Raw genomic sequence first — 22,552 nt, forward strand, 5'->3', positions numbered from 1 at the left:
TTTCCTCCTTACTCCATGGGCTGGATGGAGAAAAATTACTAAGAAGTACTGGAGACAGAAGGGATAATTTCTAAGATTTTTTCACCTTACAGAATCACTTTAGGGTGCAAGGGACCTCTTGAGATCACCCCTGCTCAAGTAGGATCAGCTAGAGCAGGTTGCCTAGGCCTATATCCAATCACCTTGTGGAAAATGTGTTAAAATGTGTGTTAAGCTGTGATTTGTAGCACCTCCAATTGTGTCATTCAAACCTGTTAGCCATTTAGAATCATAGAATATCCCGAGTTGGAAGGGACCCATAAGGATCATCAACTCCAACTCCTGGCACCGCACAGGTCTGCCCAAAATTTAGATCATGTGACTAAGTGCACAATCCAATCGCTTCCTATATTCAGACAGGCTTGGTGCAGTGACTACTTCACTGGGGAGGCTGTTCCAGTGTGTGATCACCCTCTCGGTGAAGAACCTCTTCCTGATGTCCAGCCTAAACTTCCCCTGCCTCAGCCTACCACCATTCCCGTGGGTCCTATCACTGATGTTTACAGAGAACAGGTCACCTGCCTCTCCACTCCCTCTTGCGAGGAAGTTGTAGACTGCAATGAGGTCCCCCCTCAGCCTCCTCTTCTCCAGGCTGAACAGGCCAAGTGACCTCAGACGCTCCTCATGTGTCTTCCCCTCTAGGCCCTTCACCATCTTTGTCACCCTCCTCTGGGCACTCTCCAACAGTTTCATGTCCTTGTACTTGTGGTGCCCAGAACTGCACACAGTACTCAAGGTGAGGCCACACCAGCGCAGAGCAGAGCGGGATAATCACCTCCCTCGACCGACTAGCGATGCCATGCTTGATGCACCCCAGGATGTGGTTGGCCTCCTGGCTGCCAGGGATTTAAGGAAGATCCAGGGCTAACAGTGTCAAAGCACTCATAATCCTGGATCTTTTGCATGTTTTGTTTGTTTCTGTTTGTCTGTTTTATTTATTTGTGCTTTCTGCTGTCTGGAGGGTGTTTGTCCTGTGGCAATGATTAACTGAGAGCTATGAAATGAAAGCACATGTTACGCTGATAATTTCTAGTGGACTTGCCTACTAAAATTCTAAAAATGGAACAGTTTATTTAAAAATATAAGCTGACAAAATTGCACTGGTTTATGGGGTGTGGGATAGGAATGGTTTTAATTTCTAGTAGCATTAGTAACTACAGACAAACTAGCAGGGGGATTTTCCTCTTTTCATTTGACACTCTCTATACTTCTGTCACTTAGAAGATGGGAAGATCCATTAGCTAGAGTCCAATCTAGAATCAAACCTATGTAGGGCTTCATACTGACGCTGCTGCAATCTAGTCATATATGCTTAAAGAACAATTTCTTTTGTGCTTTAGACACTTCCAAAAAACTTCTTCATGTTTATTCTCTTCAAAAATGATAGGAGAATAAGGAAAATAAAGTCTTCTGTCCAACATTTTTTTCAGTGATTTTAGATTTTAGATTTTTTAGATTTCTTTAGATTTTTTGTTATGCTAACTCAGTGGTGCTTTGTAAGAGCTTTGATGTTACTTCAGGTCCTAGCCCTAAGAATAGGGAGACCAAACCTAATTCACAGGCCTTTAGTAGTGCACTACCTTTGCCTGTTACACAAGAAAACCTATCACAAATCAGAAAAGATGAGATGTTGCACAAAGGAATATGACTGGTTACTTTCTTCAGCTTTTCTCAAGTTCTAAAGAAGTTAAAATTAGAAGCCAACAAGAAAGTGAGGAAAATACTCTTTGTTCTTGCTTATTGATTGACTTGTTCGATTAGTTGAAATCCCCAGAGGTAATTTACTCAGTCATAATTCTTCATGCTTGTCATGTTATGCCTACTGCGCTTGCAGTATTACATTGTTAATGCTGCATTTAAATAATTCACCATCATGATTTCTTTTCAAGATGGATCTTAAAGTGAGACATCTTCTTCAACAGTGTTCAAATGAGAACTGCTTCTTCAAGGGCCATTGAACTAGTCTCTGCTGGAATAGTATGTCCAGATATCTTAGTTCAGCTGAGCAGTACAGTGACAGAGTCCTACTTGAGCTTGAAATGTTTATAAGAGGTAACAGTAAAACCAGCAAGCAATGAATTATAATTGTCCTGCTGGGATATGATGAAAGCCTTTATGAGAACCTCCACATCCTGGTGGGACAGTATGGGTGGTAACTTGGAGAGATTCACAAAATGGTAGTGTGACAGCTTTACAGTCGGATTAATACAGGCTTCAAAAGAAACCACAGGGTCAAAAATGACTTCCAGACTGCAGGCTTTAAAGGCAAAAAGACCTACCATTGAAATGGTCAGTTAAAAAAGAGAGAACTGATATGTAGCTGTGAAAGGAGAGTCAATGTTAGATCACTTTCACTCCAGTAACCTTTAAGGTATAATTTAATGATGCAGATATTGTGTCTGGAATTGAATTGCACCACGCAGTGTGAACTATCCCAGTTACTTGTTCCTTGAGGTGAAAAGTAAAGGAATAATAAGAGGACAATTTATTGTGAGCTTTTTGAGGGGCTGAAATAAGAAGAGGTATTTCTTAATACATAAATTTATGAGGAGTTACAAAGAAAAACAAGAGAAGCAGGTGAGGGAAGAAGATAGGAGAGAGGAAGGTGGCAGAGGGGGTCTAGCCCCTCTGCCACCTCAAATGCTTTCACTCAGGAAGCGAGCATTGAAGGCAGGTTGAGAAGTTTAGACTGCTTCTTAGGCAGGGGAAACCCAGCAGAGATGTGCATTCCATTCATCTGAATGGCTTTTCTAGTAAAAACATTGCTAGACGCAAGCACAGTCCAGGAATGGCAAATGATGAATGACTTAGCAAGCTACCTTGCTGGGTATTTAATCTGTGTGGTTATCTAAATAATTTGAAATGCTTCTCTTGGCTTGAGCCAGGCTGGGCAAAATGAAGTGCCATGCATTAAACCTTTTGCTATTTCAGCTCTCAGGTCCCAGCAGGAACCCAACAAGATATGGCTTCATGAAAGGTGATACTATATTAAACTAACAGTACAAGTTGTATCAGACTCAGTTCCAAATTCAATACAAAAAGTCATGTTTTTAGAAGGCATTTTAAATCTAGCACTAGCACTTAAGTCATTTGCTGATGCCAGTATTAAAAAATTTCTTTGTACAGCTGCTGACTCCAAGGAAGATGAGAGGTTAAATTGGGTTAGTGGAAAGGAAAGACGTGCAGTGGAATAAGTATTGGTATTAGAATGTTTATGGAATTTGTCATTAAGTAACAAGTGTTTAAATTGGAGGGCTAATTTAAAGCATTCCTTTTTTTTTTTCTTTTTTTTAAGAAGCTTTTTTCTTTTTTTTTTTTTTTTAAATTAAAATTATTTACTAGGGTATATAAGAAAACATTAATTTCTTTCCCAATTTCAAAAAAATAAAAAGATCGGAAATCAATCTTAGTCTGTCACTGTTCAAGCCTTCCTCAGCTAGGGCCTGAGCCACCAATGTGTATTAGAATAATTCTGCTATTCTTACTACAGTTGATTACAGTTCTCTGTTATAAAGGGTGGAGGCACTTGGTTGTTCTCCAAAGAAAGTGAGTAATAATTGACCTAATGTACAGAGCACATGAATAACATATTATTTTGCTAAGAAATTTATGTTTTACAGGGTGTGCTAGAGTTCACATCCCTTTTTCACATCTTCCAAAAGATTTTAAAATACTCAGCTGCTCTATTAAATTTCTAATTCAACAAATACTCAAATACAAAGTATGCATTAGATAAAGCTCTTGAGTTGAATCCAAACATTGAAAAATCTTTTAATTTGTCTTGAAAACAGCTGTTTAGAATTTTGAATAGAAATAACAACTTCCTTCAGCTTATATCGTTGATGTCTGGTTCAGTCTCAAGCTGGGAGGAATTTCTTTTTGTTACTCCTATGCAAAGTCTTGCTGCTGTTCCAATGATTCAACTAACCTTGAAACATACCAGGAGTGGTGTGCCGGTCCTGTTGAAATCAGTGGAAACTCTTCCTTTGAATTCAATGTGATGGAGGACAGACTTAGGACAGATTTAGAAGACTGGAGATAGTTTTGATTCGTTACTTACAGTTGCCTAGAGAGTGGTTGCAGGAGCCATTATTGACATCTGCCGCTGCTGAGAGACTGCCATTGTTCTTTGTGTTTGTCTTCTGAAGGAAGTCTTGATATGAGAATAGTGTTTTTTAGTGTCTGAGATCATTCAAACAAACAGGATGTTTGTTGTGCATACGCATGTGTGACTTTTGTTCCCTGTTCATAATTACTTGGGTAATCTTATAAAATGTTATGTAATGACTCTGCATTAAAGAGCACAAACAAAATTTCTGCGAAACTGCCACTGCATCCAAAAAATATCAGCAGAGGTCAAGATGGTTAACCTCACAGGGAATGTCAAAACCAGTAATGATTTGCCACTTACTGTAAAATGTTGCCAAAACCCTGCAGGCGATGCATTTATTACATTTATTCCACAACTTTGCATTTTGTTATGACCAGAGGGTAGATTATGCACATATTTCACATATAACAACAATAACAAGAAAAGCATATTGGTTTTACATTCAAATATATGGGCAGTATTTTAGATTTGGGGGTGAAAATTTTATATTGTTCACGGAAGCAAAGCCTGGATTAAACTTCTCAGTAACTATGGAAGCGATCCAAACCCTACTGAAGTCAAAGAAAGGGACACCCAAAGACTTGGGTGGGTGTCTTGGTTTTGGCTGGGATAGAGTTAATATTCTTCCTAGTAGCTGGTATGGTGCTGTGTTTTGCATTTAGGACGAGAATAATGCTGAGAACACACCAATGCTCTGGTTGTTGCTGGGCAGTGCTTACACTGAGTCAAGGACTCAGCTTCTTGTGCTGCCCTTGCAAGTGAGGAGGCTGGGCGTGCCTCACAAGGAGCTGGGAGGGGACACAACCAGGACAGCTGGCCCACGCTGGCCACAGGGATGTTCCATACTGTATGGCGTCCTGCTGAACAACAAAACCTGCCCAGGGAGGTGGTGGAGTCACCATCCCTGGAAGTCTTTAAAAGACGTTTAGATGTAGAGCTTAGGGATATGGTTTAGTGGGGACTGTTAGTGTTAGGTTAGAGGTTGGACTCGATGATCTTGAGGTCTCTTCCAACCTAGAAATTCTGTGATTCTGTGTGAAAACTGGTGGGGGGTTGCCACTGCTCACGGTCTGGCTGGGCATCAGTCAGCGGGTAGTGAGCGGTTGAGTTGTGCATCACTTTGTGTATTCATTTATCATTCTTCTTTTTCTCTTCCTTTTCCTCAGAATTGACACAGGCAGGCTTTTTTCAGACAGGTTTCAAGAGAGAGCAAGAGGTTTTTGAGAAAGTGGCTAGCTCTGTGCTGCAGTACCATGCATTACTATCCATCAGTAATTTTGGATAGAAGTGCTCAGACATAAGCCACAAATATGAGCGAGGTCTAGCAAAGAAGGCTATTATCTCTGGCTGTAGGGTACAGAAATACTGTTATTTGAAATAGTATTTAACAGCAATTTTGAATTTCAAGGTGATGAATATGGAGGTTCTAATAGAGTAAGAAACAAAATATATGATGTCTCTTTCTATTTAAAAATGCAGTGTGCCTTTTCTTTTGGGCTTATGTGCTGTATGCACAATCTTTCTTTGATATTCTCATTTCTACAATGTTTCTTGAATGCAAGATGTGTCAATATACATTGGTGAATGCATGGATAAATACATGTGTACATGTCCTCCAATAGCCTCTTTCAAATCCAAAGAGGCTCTTCATTTGCTTCAGCTGGACTTAGGTTGTACCCAAATTTGAGTAGATTGGGAAGAGTTTTGGGCCATCCTTTCTTTTTCCAAGGAATGCCATCCTGTGCAGATGGAGTGCACAGGATGCCAGCAGCTCTCTGCACCTCGTTCTAAGCAGAATCAGATCCCAGGTGGGCAGCAGGCACTCTGCCCTGCAGGGCATTAGCTTGATGCTCGTGTGAAAAAATGAACAATATCGCTTTTATGAACAGGGCTTTTAATCAGCTGTTTAAAAGATGATGTGGATCCAATTTGCAGTTCTTAATTAAATGAGATGGAGGAAAGTAGGAGACCGGTGTGCTGCCAGGCAAGAGTTCCTTCCAGTGGTTATCTCATTTGAAATATGAGGGCTACCTTACATTATCTTTATAATTTAGGTTTATAGTATACTCACACACTAATAAAACATTCATGTGTAAGGCAGCTTAACCACTACAGTCTTATTTTATTTTATAAGACTAAACTATTTAGTGCTTTAAAAACATTTTTCTAATTCAAATTTTATTTATTGTAAGTGTAGCTGAAACTCGAAGCTTAATTATTAAAACAAATATTTCCTTACAAGGGTGATGTGGATGAAAGACATTATTTCTGGAAATAATCTTACTTACCTTTTGGATATAGTGCACAATACCTCTGATAATTGTGAGGAAGTTTTCACTCCCACTAACGTGTCTTAAATTATGAGCTTTCTACTGTTTTATGGGAATTTTTTTAAAACCACCTAAAAGTTTTCCACAATTCTGGTTTGCAAGCAGCTGAAGGTTTAGTCACCTCTCAGAACAGTCTGCTGTTCCTTTAACATTGCTGGGAGTGATGCTTATGTGTATCTGTGACAACCTAGATTTTTAAATACACCCATTCTATCAAATATTAAAAGAAAATATTTCCTATATTTTTAGGTACAGCTTTAAATTGGCACTGGAATTGCTAAACCGTGCAGTTCAGATAGATGCAGGAACTCCCACAGAGGAACTTCAAACAGCATTGTGCTGTACTGTGTATGCTTGCCCATCTTAACTCCCAGCAGCAGACAGGAGGTCCATCCTGCTTCCCTTCTTCTCTCCCCTCTTAGCAGTTGAGGGAAACCCTGAGGTGCTCTCCATTCTATACTGTTCTCTTCTCCCAAGGAGAAGGTGACTGTTGGTTTGAAATAATGAGTTTTAAACCTTATGATTAGGTCTTGCCATGGTTTATTCAGCTCCAACTCAGTTATACAATTATTCTTTCAGTATAAAAACGTTTCAGAAAACAGCACAAGTATTGGCAATCCATTAGCTACAGCTTTTAATTTTGCCTCAATTTTGTTCTTTGAGATGGATACATAAGAGCTGCCTAATTTAACAGCTAAGCAGTATGTTGTCAGTGCAGCTGGATTAGGCCATCCTTGACATGGTTTCTAACCTTTTTTAAATCTAATATCCTCATTTATCACTGGCCTGGTATTTGTTTTGCTTGATCTAGGGTTATGACATTGATGTATATAAATAATGTCGGGGTACATACTTCTTACCTTAGCAGCTTGAAAATATCATAGCAAAAAAGAATATGGAAATCAACTGGAAATACGGAATATGAAAAAGATGCAGGGAGAAAAAGCCATTTGGGAAAAAAATGAGGATAATATCTGTAATTTATGTAATCATTGTTTATTCATGTAGTCACCTAGTGGTAGCTAATACATAATATTTCAGAGTTTATTGCCAGATGGGAGGCTGTTGTGTACTGCATCAGCGGTACTCTTATCACACGGCTAAGAAATTCCCAGGCATCTTTTTGCATCTCAGAGCATGAAGGTGAGCGCCGCTCACACCTGCCGCTCCCTGCAAGTCACGGTGCTGGTGGCAGGTTGCCCACATCCTGGGTGGAGCCGGGACTGCTCCCATCCTACTCGATAGACATTGCTCTCCTGGATGTCTTTGCCTGGCTGGCTGCTCTTCACTAGTTGGCTCCCTGGACCTCATTTTTAACTAGTTAGTTGGCTGGCCTGTCCTGGCAAACCTCCCTCTCCTGGTTGGCTGATGAAACTCTCTGCCGGCCGGCCTTTTCCCTCCCTTCCTTTCCAACCCTTTTCACACATGGTGTCTGCTGATTCCCACTGTTTATCTCTCTGTGTCTCTGTGCCTCCCACTCATGTGTTAGATTCACTTTATTCCATCCTGTCTTTGCTGCCTTCCTGTTTTTCTTCCCTCTTCTCTTTTTGCTGTTTTGATTTGCTGGATCCTTGTTCCCTGCACACTTGTTCCCTACAAGTTTTCTGCACTGGCTCTCCCCTTCCTACAGGCAGTGTGCATCTTTTCCAGAGCTTGCCGTTTCTTATTCTTGTCCACTTGTCTGATCTAGGAGCCACTTCATTTGAAACAGAGGACATTGTAGAGTCACTAACTGAAAACTGATTAGCGTTACAGTTTGGAGAGATGGTTAGGGTTATTGCTTTTTATTTGCTATAGGATATTTAAGTTCATTTATAAACCTAGTGCATGTTTACACAGAAATGCCCATGATAAAACCATGACTGATGTGTCTTGCTGCGCTTCTGTGCCACCTTTCCTATAATTATGGATTACCAAGTATATGTCTATAACTTACGTTGTTTCCTTTAGGACTCTAGAAATACCACAACTCACATTTCTAACCCAGACTTCACAGTTATAACTGTAGTCTCACGCTTTATTCTGTTAGTGGGGAAGAAGTATTTTGGGGTAATCACAATGATGGGAGAAGCAGTGCAGGAGAAACACACAGCAGTTAAAATTTTGCTGCTGAAGACCCTGTGAGAAAAGACATAAAATTCTGTGGCCACTCTTCTTCAACTTGTTTCAGACTTTGTTCTGCAGTCCTTAATCAGACACAGTTCCTGCTGATGTTAATTGAAGGTTTGTCTGCATTAGGACTGGATAAACAGATCTCTGTTGTTAGATGCTGTAGCCTCGTGTCGTCTCAGCTTAAAAATCCCATAAACATCCATACATTTTGTCCCTGTTTTATTCGGACATATTTTCTAAGCACATCTTTTGCTTTTTCTTTCCACATGGCCAGTGTTTTCATTCTCCCTACTTATGGGGTACATAACATCATAAATCATTCTAAATAGTGATTAACAAGTCAGTCTGTAATGCTAAATACACAACCTTGTCAATTGGAAAATACTGTTATTCCCCATATGTGTTCTCTCATGTCAGAAATATGAATCCCATGTGAGAGGGCATTGTTCCCTTCAAGCGAATAGCATCTATCCTTCTCCTCTAAGATTTTAAAAGTTTTTGGATTGATTTTACATGTGTGTCCCGTAAAGACATATTTCTGCATAAAAAATAGTTCATAGCATCTATTGAGTTGGAAAATTAATTAGACGACCTAATTGATTGTGCATGAGTTCCTCTGTGGAATTTGTTCTGCTGCTGTTGCGCTTGCCCAGCACAGAAAATCTCAGGAGCTAATTCCTCTGGTCTTTTACTATAAACAGACAATTAATTATATATATGTATATATATATATATATAACTTGAAGGGTCATAGTACAAAAAACGTTATGTGAAAAATCTTTTCTCATCTTATTACAGTAATGCCAAGAGGCCTGAACTTGGCTTGAGGCTCCCTTTATCATTCACAAAACACACAGTGTGTCCCAAAGGCTGTGTAGTCTGAAGAGGAAAAAACCCAACAGCGTCCAGAAGTATTGGCAGCCCCATGTTACATGTGGGGAGCTAATATACAGGGAGATTAAGTCACTTGTGTAAGGGTATACAGGGAGTCTGTAGCAGAGTCTGAAACTGAACCCAGGTCATCTCAATCCCAGCCAAGTGTCTCAACCACAAGACTATCCCTCCTCTTCTGTATGTCAGTGTAGAAAGTAGGCCAAAAAGCAATTTCCATCCTTTTATACACAGCATTTTGTAAGGCTGTGAGGTATTATGTACTAGACAGGCATCTGGATCAACAGCAGTTTCTACAGATACTTTTATCTGTAAACAGAAGCAAAGCCTGTAAGGGCTTTGTAAATTTAACATAAATTATTATTTTATCTATAAATTGCGTAGTTAAATCTGTAAATAGTATCCTTAATTACAAGGCATTTCAGTGATTCTTAAGAATGAGAAACATATTTAAAGGACTTCTGCATTCCTTGGCTCTCTTAATTTTCATATGTTTTAGGTTCTGGTCCTACTCGTTTATCATGATGTGTTGGCAGTGATGTGCAGCGCCAGGCTGTGGGGTGTTACACCATGCAGTGTAAACTGAGGGGGGGATGCAGGGGCATAACAGGCTAAGGCACCCCTGTTCCTCAGAAGTTAAGGACTCCTGTGTTGGGAGCTGGTGAGGCTAGCAGTTAGCTGACCTACATCTGGGAGATTCCTATTATATGGAGTATATTCTTATCTTTTGGAGAATCTCTGTGTAGCCAGAGTATTATAAAACTTCTTTTGTACCTCAGATGGAGGTGCAAGTATGTGAGGGGGCAACTCCATGGACATGCATCATCCTTATCATCCTTATTCAACAGGGATATTCCTCCCACCCTCTTTTTTTTCATGAAATCAGCAGTGCTCTGCTGAAGCACACAAAGAAGAGGCCAGAGCTGTTCATTCCCCTCTGTGCCATAATTAGGTATTCACAGACACCTGGTTTATTTGCTGAACCCCTGATTCCTTTCTCCCATAGCACCCAAATAAAAATCACTTATCTGATTCTCACTGACATATGTTCTGGAGCACCACTGTTATGCACTCAGATAATTGAAACTATTAATTCCAGATGTTCTGTGCATTTACATTGATAAATTTCAGTGACTGTCAAGTCAAAAAATAAAAATCACTGTGATTTATGCAGAATGGAGGTGAGAGAAACCTTGTTTTTCAACACAATCTCTAAAATAAGTAGTGAGAAATCACCCCAAATGGTACAATGATCGGTTCAGTGCAAACTGAGGTTTCCAAGAGTTTGATGCTATTCCCTGTGAGCATATTGTTAGTGAAACACAACTGGAGTGTGTCACTTTTGGTTGAGCCAGTATGGGCTAGCTTTTGGAAAGAGGCCTTTGATGCTGGGTGGATCTCTCTCTTACTGTCACCTCCCAGTGATGGCTGTTTTCCGTGTGTGGGTTTGCATGTGCAATCACAGGCAATGGGATTCCCCACAGAGTCGCAAGATGGTTTAGGTTGGAAGGGATCTCTGGAGGTCATCTTGCCCAAAACCCTGCTGAAGCAGGGACACCTAGAGCAGGTTGACCATGTCCAGACAGCTTTTGAAGATCTCCAAGGGGTGAGACTCCACATCCTCTCTGGGCAGTCTGTGCCAGTGCTCCATTACCTGGACAGCACAGAAGAGGTTCCTGATGCTATAACTTCCAGCTTGTGCTCACCACCTTTTGTCCTGGCACCGGGCCCCACTGAAAACAGCCTGGCTCTGTATTCTTTGCACCCTCCCTTCAGGTATTTATGCACATTGATAAGATCGCCCCTGAGCCTCCTCTTCTGCAAGCTGAACATGTCAGCCTTTCCTGATAGGAGAGGTACTTCAGTCCCTTGATCATCTTGGTGTCCCTCTGCTAGGCTCTTTCCAGAATTGTCATTGTCTCACCAAAGTCAGTGAGTCTAACCATTTACTTGTATTTGAGGCCTGGACTTCCTTCTGGATGTCCACATTTGGGTACCTAAAAAGCCATCATGTCCTTTCTAATAGGGAGGAAACAGAAACCTGGATTTAAGGATTTTAACTTTCAGAGCTTGAATGTTAAATGTTCAAGACCACTGGCTGTTTCCCAAGTTTTCATGCTATGCCACATATTGGAGGACAAATGAAATCTTAGTCAGTAAAGACCTTTTGCTCTTCCTACCTGCAGCATACATGCAAGAAGAAAATCTGACCCTAAGTGTGCTAATGGTCGATTTCTTTTTTATTTCTCTCCTTTAGGATACTTAATTATAATTAGCATTGTATTTTGTTACTTCTTGGGAAAAACAGACTTTTGATATGGTTTTGGCAAAGACTATTTAATGGAGAATTGCCATAAATAGTTTTTCTGATCTTTAGATTAAAAACGTAGTATATGCAGAAAGTCCTCAGTCATTTGAGGCCAGTCATTCATTGACTGGAGGCGGTATTCACCTCCTAGTTAGTGCTATGCAAGAACACTTCTCCAACCAAGCTGTCAATGAAGAAGGGAATGACTTTACTTCTTTTCATTAAATACTAGTATAACTGATGTTCATTGTCTCTTTCCAATAAATATAGAAGCCTATAAGCTGTCTGAATATATTAGATTTTCTGCAGTTCATTCACAGATAGCAACAATTTAATGCTTTAGTAGATAATACAGGAAAGCAGTAAAGAAGAGAGAACCATAGGCTCTCTGAAAACCTGATAAATCAAAAGACCAGAAAAATGGCAACTGAGAAGTAGAGTCCATAGTGATATCTACAGGATTATACAAAAAAAAATGTATTTTGGTAGGTGTTATAGATAGATAGATATGTATACACACACACCCATTTACATACACACAAACACTTAAAATTATACTTGCATAGCTGAAAATACTTGTCAGTCAAGATTAGATCATTTGCCTTCTTGGAGAGCGACGCTTTCTACTTCTAGAAATAGGTATTAAGTACATGTGATAATTGCAGAGTTATGGCATGTACTCTATAACATTTCAACAGAGATACTATCAGACTTACAGAGTTAACTAGTGCATGCTATTACCGTGTTTATTTTTGGAACCATGGTCTTAATGTGAATCCCATATATGTGGTTATGCAAAATGAGACAGATTCTTGTCATGATTATAGTGGTGTACACACAGAGTGATGCCACAGTTTCATTGAGGAAGGAATCAGATCCTTTAACACAAAGGGTTGCATGGTATTTCAATTAAGTAGTTGATGTGTTTCGCTGCAGAGTTTGAAGTGACACATTCGTGTCTGAAGTTATTTTGGTAATTATCAGTTTAAATTTGTAACACTTTATGAGATTTGAGGAGAGTATAGTGCAATGATGAAGGAAAATCATAGTTAAAATATTTCTGTGAAAATCAAAGTCTTGTATGTTATCACTGTTCTTCAGATACTTTGAATGCTTTAAACTGGTTATTTACAATATAAAACTCCATATTATAAACTTATTCAAAAAAGAACAGTGCAAGTTATTTGAAAATCTTCAGACTAGTAAAATAAATAAATCAATATTTACATTATATCAAATCTGTCATAACTAAAATCATAACTCTAAAACTACACGTACCCAAGAAGTACTGAAAATACAAAAAGCCAGGCCAGTGGCTGCCTGACCCTTTGGTCAGGGAGCTGGCAGCCATTTGGAGACGAGTATCTTCACAGGAACATGATCCTTGCTTGTGTTGGGTGGAAGCTTTTCCACTGCCATAATTTCTCAGGAGTGCTGGTCCCTTTCAGTTATGGAAAAGAGAGAGCTTTCTTAGGACAAGCTAGATGATTCCTGGCAGCTGTTACAACCAAGTCAGAAGAAATTGTCGATTGCTCTAATTACCTCGTTAAAGAGCTGCCAGGACTCTAGAAATTCTGCATTGTGTTAGGACCACAAACATTTGTCCATGTGTCATTATGATAATATATACTTACTGACACCCAAAACACCATTATTACATTTACTGCTTTCCCTTTAAGTTATCCACACTGAAACAGAGTCGACTTCTTGCCATTCCTGCTGTATGTTTACTCTTTGTATTTCACTTAGCTTGAACAGTGAAATTGGCTCTCTTCCTTCCTCTCACCTCCCCTTTTTATTTATAACCCGTCTTCGGTCCTGGACTGAGTTTCATTCCAGTGCTCTGCAATTGTATTTTGTTTCATGACACTGCAGAGAAACATTTACATTAAAAAAAACCCACACACAGTTATTCCTAATATATTGTACCACTCCTTCTTTTAAAATATGAGCAGTATGTCTTTAAATGCTGCATGTTGCATTGTCTGAAAGCATTTGCCCTTTCTTTGGATGTCACTCTATTTAATATACTATAACTCATTAGCATCTATTTTTCTTACGCAGTTTGCTCTACTTTTGGATAGTCTTAGCTATTTTATAGTCAGTGTCTTCTGGAGCCAAAGAGAAAAAATCTACAGAGCCCGTCTACTAGCTTTGTCCTTACCTTGTTATTTAATGGTTAATACTTTGTGGTATGTTAAGACTGTTATTATAACGTGGCACTTCTTAAGAGCTCTACTTTTTAAAAAGTAGTAATAAACTTCAGCCAACTTGTGCTTTTTAAGTGAAACTTCCAGAGTTCTTCAATTGAATCCATTCTCCTTAATAATCATCCGGTCTTGACAATAAATATGTCACCAACGTTAGTTACTTTTTTGCAAAAAGAGAGATGGAAATCAATTCAAAATTTTATTTCATTTTTGTTAGCCTGTGAAAGAAATTGGAAAAATTAAAATCTGTGAAGAAATGTTCCTTTGTAGCTTACATAGCAAAGTAGGGTGGGTAAGAGTTTGTCAGGTAACTGATTATTCAGAAATGAGAAGTTATTCTGCATTTAGCTGCATTGCTTACTGTTTTCTTCATCATGGAAAAGAATAAAATGTGGTAACAATTTTCTGTATTTGGACTGCTGCCGCACATAATTGGGAACAACAGAGCTAAAGCCTTGATTTTGGTGAAATGCTTAGTCTGCGTGTTGGATTAAAATGTGTGCAACAAATCACTCCAATTCTATAATATTTTTTTGAACATTATTATTTTTTATTTTATTACTGTAATGTTATTACTTTTCAGTCACAGACTTCAAGAACTGGGTCAGTTGCAAGAACAAAATTGGCATGAAAAAGTTGTATATTTGTTCTTGAAAATGAATTGCCAAAATACTTTTTTAAATGGCCAGCCTGAATTGTTCTTTATATCCAGTGCAGCTGATAATGGTAGTCTGATGTGGTTAGCAAACTGTTATTTAAAAGTCCCGTTCTTTAACCAGTATCCTAGGAAGACTAGATAATATTTGCTAGATAGACATGTTAAACAGATCATCTGTGCAGAAAGTGATTTGTGAAGAAGCTTACGGAATGGAAAATAAATTTGGGCTGAAGTGTGCCAGCAAGTCAATATATGAGAACAATTTGCAACAAGCAAAGGTGAGGAAGACATGCAGAAATGGGGTCATCAGATTCATGAATGAGGGGATAGTATTCCTAGGTCTGGAATATATGAGGCTGGAACTAACTTTTGTGGTTGACTAATACAGAATAAAGAGTTATGATACCAGTGGAAGCTATTTATTGCAAGTGTTGGATATGCCTCCATGGATGTTTTTTACTCTCGTTAAAATAATGAGAGGCAACTTGGAGCACTGATCTGTCCACAGCACAGCTGTGGTATTTTGAGCCCTTCCTGCTGCCAGATTTATACCCCTGCCAGACAGTGCTGACTGAGTGCACTCTGGGTCCCCAGCTCCAGTGACATTGCAGCACTAACCAGTGTTAAATCTCAGCAGTTCAAGTTCTGGGCTGGACTGTGCACTGAAGCAACCAAGAAACAGTCTTGTTAATATGTGAAACCACCTCTGGCACTGGAAAGCAGCAGACAGAAGTGACATGGTGATAATTTCTTCACATACCACAGCTAAATCCACCAAGCCTCATTAGTAAGAAGTTTTGGACATTGTAGGAAGTAATGTTTAAAATGTTTACAAAATTTTGTTTTCTTTCCTTCTGAACACCCTCAGATATCTTTGCCATGTACTTTCCAGTGATGACACATTGTGATCTGACTGGGATGAGTAATGGTGTCTGACTGGAGGGAGGAGGGGACAGGGGAGAGCTTAACAGTGAGTAATTATTTGAGGAAATGGCCCATGTGGAAAAAAAGTGTTGGGATTGAATGCATTTATCAACTGGCATTTCCGTCTCACCTGTGAACTGAGACTTACGGTGTCTGAGTTTTTAAATGGTTGGAAGTCAGTACATCAAGCTAACATGGGAACGTGGTGCTGTATGTCTGGTCTCGATTCAGTCTGTGAAGCGAGATATGTGGCCTGTCCCCTAGTAAGAAAAATGGAGGTAAATAATTGTTATCCCATGGGTTCCTGACAGTGGTCATTCACTTTTCTGCCTGGTGCTTAAAAGCCATGAAATCCTGTATAAATACAAAACATGATTTCATGATAGCCTACACACAATGGAAAGGGAACGTTGGACAAGTGCAAATAGAGTCCAAGCACATTGGCCTTTCCTATTCCTCTGGTAAAGTGGCACACGTGAGTTTGCATTAGTGTCTTGGGAGTCGTATGTGTATAAAGCAGTCTGTTTATTCCCTCTGTCCTTATCAGGAGATTTTTGCATAGAAATACCTAGAATCCCTTGAAAGGACATTTGGAAATTGAGCCTGAAATGCTGAACCTCTGTTTTCAATAACTCCCTGTGCTATGGTGTTGCTTACTGCTGCAGTGAGCGTGGCCTTGCTGTGTTCTGGTGCCACTTTGGAGTCTCCCTATAATTCTTGGAACTTTACTGCAAAAAAAAACTCATTTTGGGCACAATGCATCTTGCCTCCTGAGATGAGGCAGAATGTGTGATATTTTTCCCCATCATCTTTAACTGCATTTCACACTCTGAAGAGTGTGAAATGATGGAAGTACAGTGAAACATACAGTGAGTGAAGCTTTTTTTTTTTTTTTTTTTTTTTTAATTGTCAGCAGTGCAGTTGTTAGTGTACCGAAGTGGAGGTATTGTATGGTTTCTGATCCAGTCAAGGAACATGGCTTCCTCAAAGAACTAAGACTTTCAGATTTGGTGCTTCTCATTATATCCCTACTGCTGTGAGGTCACCATTTATTTCAAATTTTATATCAGAGTAGCAGACATACATTTATTCAATTCCTGGCTTTTAGACTTGGGAAAATGATAGGAGCTCTGTTTGTGCAAGCACAGCTGGATCAGCTTAGAATCTCTGATGCGGGTAAATGAGATTATGTGTGCATACTTTTAGGATTCATTTAAGATTCTTCATTCATGGTTCAGTGAAAGCTAATTTTATAAAATACTGTCTTTATGTCTCAAAAACATAATTTGCTTGATGTGATTTTCATACCTTTCTTACTGGTGACGCTAGAGTTGATGCATTCAGAGTTCCTTTCTCCCCCATTAATTTTTGCTATATGCAAGTGTCCCATCATGGGACATTTTTGAAAACTCCTTTGGAACTCCCATCATCTGTTTTCCTGATCCTAATTTTTGTTAATCTGAAATTTGTGCTTCCCTCTTGTACTTTAGGAATGCCATTGAGAAACAGAATCACTGTAAAATTAATTTTTCCCATTAGAAATATGTATTTTATACAACTGAAATAAAATAAAGTTGAAATTTACCTCTTAAATAGTTGAAGACGCTCCCTTCAGTTGTTTTTTTCCTTTCACCTTCTTCTGTCTTTTCTGTTCAGTCTGTTACATTTTACAGAGCTTTTGGTGACACCATTACATGGGAGTCTATAAGTGTGGTATCTTCCTTACTGAATTGGATAATGATAGAAAACTCATGGTCCAGGTTACAAAAGGTGTTGTTAAATAAATTGTAATGTAGACCTGCATTTCCTTCTGAAAAAAATTGGTTGATGATCTGGTGAGCAGTTGCTTTTGGCCAGTCTTACAATTAAGTGACCTGTTTCGCTTCTGCTTCAATTTTTCTCTTTCTTTTTCTTCCTTGCAATACAGCACTAGGCAAGTTATGTGGTGCAGTCTTCTCCGTCTATCTTGTTTCTCAATAAACCATAGTAAACCCTTTCTTGTAGTCTCTCCATTCAGTTAGACTGGTGTATTTAGTTTCATTTGCTACTAAAATATGAAGATAATTTTCCAAATACCTTCTTGGGTGTAGAAGCACAAACTTGTATCATGGTATCCATAACTCTGGAGATACCTGAAACTTTATTTACCTATGAAGCTGTGTACTGTTGAAAGGATTCAGCTACTTGAAAATCAGACTGGCAATCTTTTAGCTAGCATTATTCTTTGGTTGTTTGAAATCAGGTTCCAAATGAGCATCATAGTAAGGTAAATGCTGACTTGCTAGGATCCGATCCTGCTCTCTCTGCACTTACTCAGTTGCAGTTCATTCTAACAGGGCTGGAAGAGTCTGGCAACCTCTACAATAGGTGGTTATCAGTTTGTGAAATCAGCCAGTTAATTTAACCATCAAGAACTCTTTCTAGGATGTTTCTATGGAATGAATTTTGAGGAGAGAGTGACCATAATTTCATCCAGCATCCTTGCACTATCATAATTCTTTAATCTGTATTCCCTTAGTTCAAAATTATATTTAAACCGTATCTTAACATTAAAAAATGTATTGTTCTTGAAAACAGAGGTTAGCGGGAGCTGAAGGTTTAAGGGTTTTCTGAGTTGAGGACTTAAGAAGCGTGCATACTGTAGAAAGTCTTGCACTGACCAAGTGTTTGAGTCTCCTTGGTGCTGTCCAGCATTACTTGGAACAATTACCATTATTTATTGCTGTACTTTGTTTTGGTCAAAGCCTTCCTGTGCTACATATTTCAGCAGCCTCTCTGATGGATTTAGGAATATAAGGGATCTTTTGAAAGGATAACTAAAATTATCCGATCATTATTGCTAAAACAGGAACAAGTTGTGGATCAAAATGCACCTTGCTTCTTTCCCTTGGACTTAATAAACAGGATTTTATGTGGTATACACCAGCTTCATTCCATTGCCCTTGTTTTCTTTTTGACGTATATGAACTTAAAGTGCTTTCAGTTTGTGCTGTTTTCTCAGTTGTCTGAGGCCCCCTGGGGAATTATTCCTTGTAGAAATGGCTAAAAAGTATGTGAAGAAGCAGATAAATTTGTTAGATAACCATGATTAATGCCTTATTGAAGGCTGCTTGCACATACTGAAAATTACATTAGAAATTATGTGGAACATTGGAACCATCAGTTGCACATCTTTAAAAAATAATTTTAGTAAATTAATTTCAAACCTCAACTTTTTTTTTTTAGCTAAAGTAAAATTACTCTGGAAAAGTGCAAATTTTTCTGGTAGTATCCATGCCTCTTTTTTCAGCTCCTTACTGATCACTTGGCATCTTGTGTTTGAGCTTTACTCATAAAGTAGTTTGAGTAATCATGAATGCATAAGGGAATGTTATTGTAACAAAATAAAAATGATTTTTTAAGCTCATATTCCACATCCGTGCTTTGTAACATAGGCCTTATGGGTTACAGTGTCTTCTGAAATCAACATAATTCATAAATCTGAACAGTTTTAAAGAAGATGGTGTAAATCCAAGGGTACCTCATTACTAGCTATACTATTATATTTTTATTCTGCCATCATTTTAACGGAAACACATTTCCTTGTTGTATGCCTTATTCTTTTAATATGTAAAAGATATTAAACACAACATTAGGAATACTTTAATTTTAGAGCTCTTTTGATCGGATAATAACAAATCGGAGATGGATTTGCTTGGTTTTGAGTCCATATTTGTCCTACTTCTTGTTACTCAAACCTCAGGGAAATTTGCATGATTATGAAGTGAACTTCATTGGGTTAACAATATTTCTAAGTCATTTTAGCCACTGATAAGCCATTTATAATTTGAAATCAAACAATTGTAAATGCTGATCCATTCATAACATAACATAAAATACAAGATGGGCTGTCTGACATTTGCTTCCCACTGTGACAGAGAACAAAATGCCTCCTTTTTTAACTGTCTATATTTAAACTGTATAGGGGCAATCTACAATAAGGGATTTCATTCTTAGGAGGTGCGCTGGAGGTTTCATGTTGCCAACACAAGACTGTGGTGTTTCTAAATAAATTGTCATCTCTTGTTTTAATATTAGGAGTTCTAGTATGAGGAGTTTTGCATACAGTAAAGTAGATATCTGTCGTAGACCTTGGTTTGTGTTAGGTTGAAGGAATGATCTCAGAACTAAAATTTTTTGATTGATTAGGTGTAATTTGTCCTGACTCACTTGTATTCATTGTAGGCTGATGAAATATGATAAAGTTAGTAATACTGTGTGATTCCAAAGCTTCATTTCTACGATGAGAAATGAGAAAGAAAGCTGTGTTAGTTTTGACAAACGCAAAACAAGGCCATCTAACTAGGAAAATGAAGGTAGCTACAAAAATGCTTAAAAACAGGAAAAGAACTGGAGAGAAGTTGTAGAGCAGAAAAATATGGGAATTGAAGGGGTAGAAAGAGAAATGCCAACCCAAAAAAAAGTTAGGGTGATGAAATGGAATTTAGTAATCAGAGGTAAGAGAGATTCTGACCCATTTCAAGATGAGTCTTACAGAATTGCTGGGGAAGGCGATGGAGAAGTGTTCAATAAATGTAGCCGCACTATTTGGAGGGGATAGGACAGAAATTTTGTGTTAGCAATCCAATAGCATATAAGGATTACATTAAATCAGGGGAGACCAGTGTCTCCCCTAATATAAAGTCAGGCAGGCAACTCAGGAGGACTCTAGAGCTGTTGGCAAGCTGTGCAGTTACAGAATCGTAAAGGCCAAAGCTCAGGAGCTCCGTTTGGCTAGTGCAGTGAAAGATGATGAAAAATGCTTTTATAAATACATCAAGAGCAAAATGAAGATTAAGGAGGATCTCCATCCTTTACTGAATGTGAGGTCACTGATAGTGAGTGGCATTTAGTACAAGTTTATCAGAAATAATTCTTTCAAATTAATTTGCTGTCCTTCCTGAGAGGATCATGTTTAATTGTTGAAGATAGCAGTAGTAATACAGCACTGTTTTATGGCATATAGGACTTGTGGTCAGTTTCAAGGTGCACCTGGTTCGGGGAGCAATCCTGGAATACTTGTCTGACAAGAGTACTTGGGGGGCAGATGGAAAAAGTGTCCATTCTTACTTCTGCCCTATTTAACGCTTTTTATCAGTGGTTTAATGGAAACATCTTACTGTTAACGTTTGGAAGTGGCATGAAAATTGAAGGCATTTATAATGTCATCTCTACAAGGCAGTGTGGATTGCTTAGTGACCTTGGCTTATGCAGCTGGTAACTATTTCAGTACAGACAAACGTCAGGCTTAGAATTTGCTGGCTGTGCTTACAGGATGATGGACTCTGTCCTGGTGCACCATAACAGAAAAGCATTTTAGGGTCACTTGTGAAAAATTAGCTGGAGTGCGCACCCCGGATGTGCAGGAGACAGCTGAATTGGCAGTACCACTGTTTGGTTGTTGCCCTTGGAGGATGGAACAAAATAAAGTCTACCACTATTTTATTAACATCTTAGTTTAATTCTTTCTGTTGGATAAGTGGCCTGTCCTACCATTAAACAAATCAAAGCAGATGTGTTCCACATGCCCTCCGTTCAGCTGTAGGCAGAGCTTACCCATGTATCTGGTACAGCATATGCCTCAATAACAGTGAAAGCTGTCCTCGAAAAACTTCCTGCAGTCTGTATTCTTTTCCCTTGAGGCTTATTTGAGAATAACACTTGTGGAAATAAACATATCCTAACTTTTTATCAGTATTATTTTAATTAATGTGTTGAATATTTAAAACAAAGTAGTGTAAAGACCTCCCAAATAGTGTTACTAGAGATTAAACCAAGCTGCAAAGGGGATGTGGAGAATCTTCAATATATAATACCCCTGGTAAAATAGTCACAATGTATTCGTGGAGCTGCGTATTTTCCTTGGATTTGAATGAGAAGTAAATCTGAGAAAAACCTGTAGCAGAGCACTGCTAAGTGAAATCATTGGGGTAGTAGGGAATTTATGTGCAGAAGACTTGCTTAAATCTTGTTGCTTTATTGTAAGTTATTATAAGTTTTGTTGTGTATTTTTACTGTGATGCTGATTACATTTCCTGTCTTTGGCACAGATTACAGGACCGGCCCTTGCTTCACTTTGGTAACCAACCAGATGTGCCAGGGACAGCTCAGTGGAATAGTCTGCACAAAAACCCTTTGCTGTGCAACTGTTGGGAGAGCGTGGGGCCACCCCTGTGAAATGTGTCCTGCCCAGCCGCATCCCTGTCGCCGAGGCTTCATTCCAAACATTCGAACGGGGGCCTGTCAAGGTAAGTTAGCAGCAAAGCTTACCCGAAAGCTGCTGAAATTGTTACTGGATTAATCTTAATTGAGTTGCACTGCTGTGAATAACCTGTCCTAAGTCATTCTCGGCTATACGTGTGAAGTATGGAAAAACGTTGTCAAATGCATTACTTCATGATTCAGTGAGTGTCTGATGTTCAAGTGAGTACATTAGTAACTTAGGTCATGTGAGAGCAGCCAGCATCTTAATGAATTTCTCACTGCCAGCAGCCCTTTCCCTTGGTTCTGTAGCATGTTTCTCAGAGTATACCACTCAGCCATTCCACGGAGGATTTTATTGTGTTTCAAGAAGTGCTCAAAACATGCATCAATCTGTGGTGATACTGTTCCATTTATCTGGTGTGGGATTTTTTTAGGTAAAATTTGCTGGGTTTGGATTCATCTTAGGTGTCTTATCTCTTGAGCTATACTGCTTCAACCTGGAGAAAAGTGCACATCATGACATTTTCAAATGCCTTGTTATACTTATTGTAAATTTTATACAATTTTGGAAATGCATTTGCATTTGTTTCAAATCGTAAAATCCACCCAGATGTTGCTTACTTCTTTCTAAGCATGCCTTGCCATAGAAAGTCCTTACTCTGCTTTTGGCTTTTATTCTAGTACTTCCAGCTGTATAAATTCTTTTATTGTCTGGATGTCTGGCAG

General features: G+C 38.8%; 1 protein-coding gene across 4 annotated transcripts in view; it reads left to right on the forward strand.

Moving 5' to 3' along the window:
• The window catches only part of FBN1 (fibrillin 1), a 159,886-nt gene that overhangs the window by 34,986 nt on the left and 102,348 nt on the right, over positions 1 to 22,552 (forward strand). For all 4 annotated transcript variants that reach the window (XM_068695258.1, XM_068695254.1, XM_068695257.1 and 1 more), the window contains exon 7: positions 21,673 to 21,870. In XM_068695258.1, coding sequence (XP_068551359.1) covers positions 21,673 to 21,870 — 198 coding nt within the window. The remainder of the gene's footprint in view (positions 1 to 21,672; positions 21,871 to 22,552) is intronic.

Source organism: Anas acuta, chromosome 12 (genome assembly GCF_963932015.1).
Source record: "Anas acuta chromosome 12, bAnaAcu1.1, whole genome shotgun sequence".
NCBI lineage: Eukaryota > Metazoa > Chordata > Aves > Anseriformes > Anatidae > Anas > Anas acuta.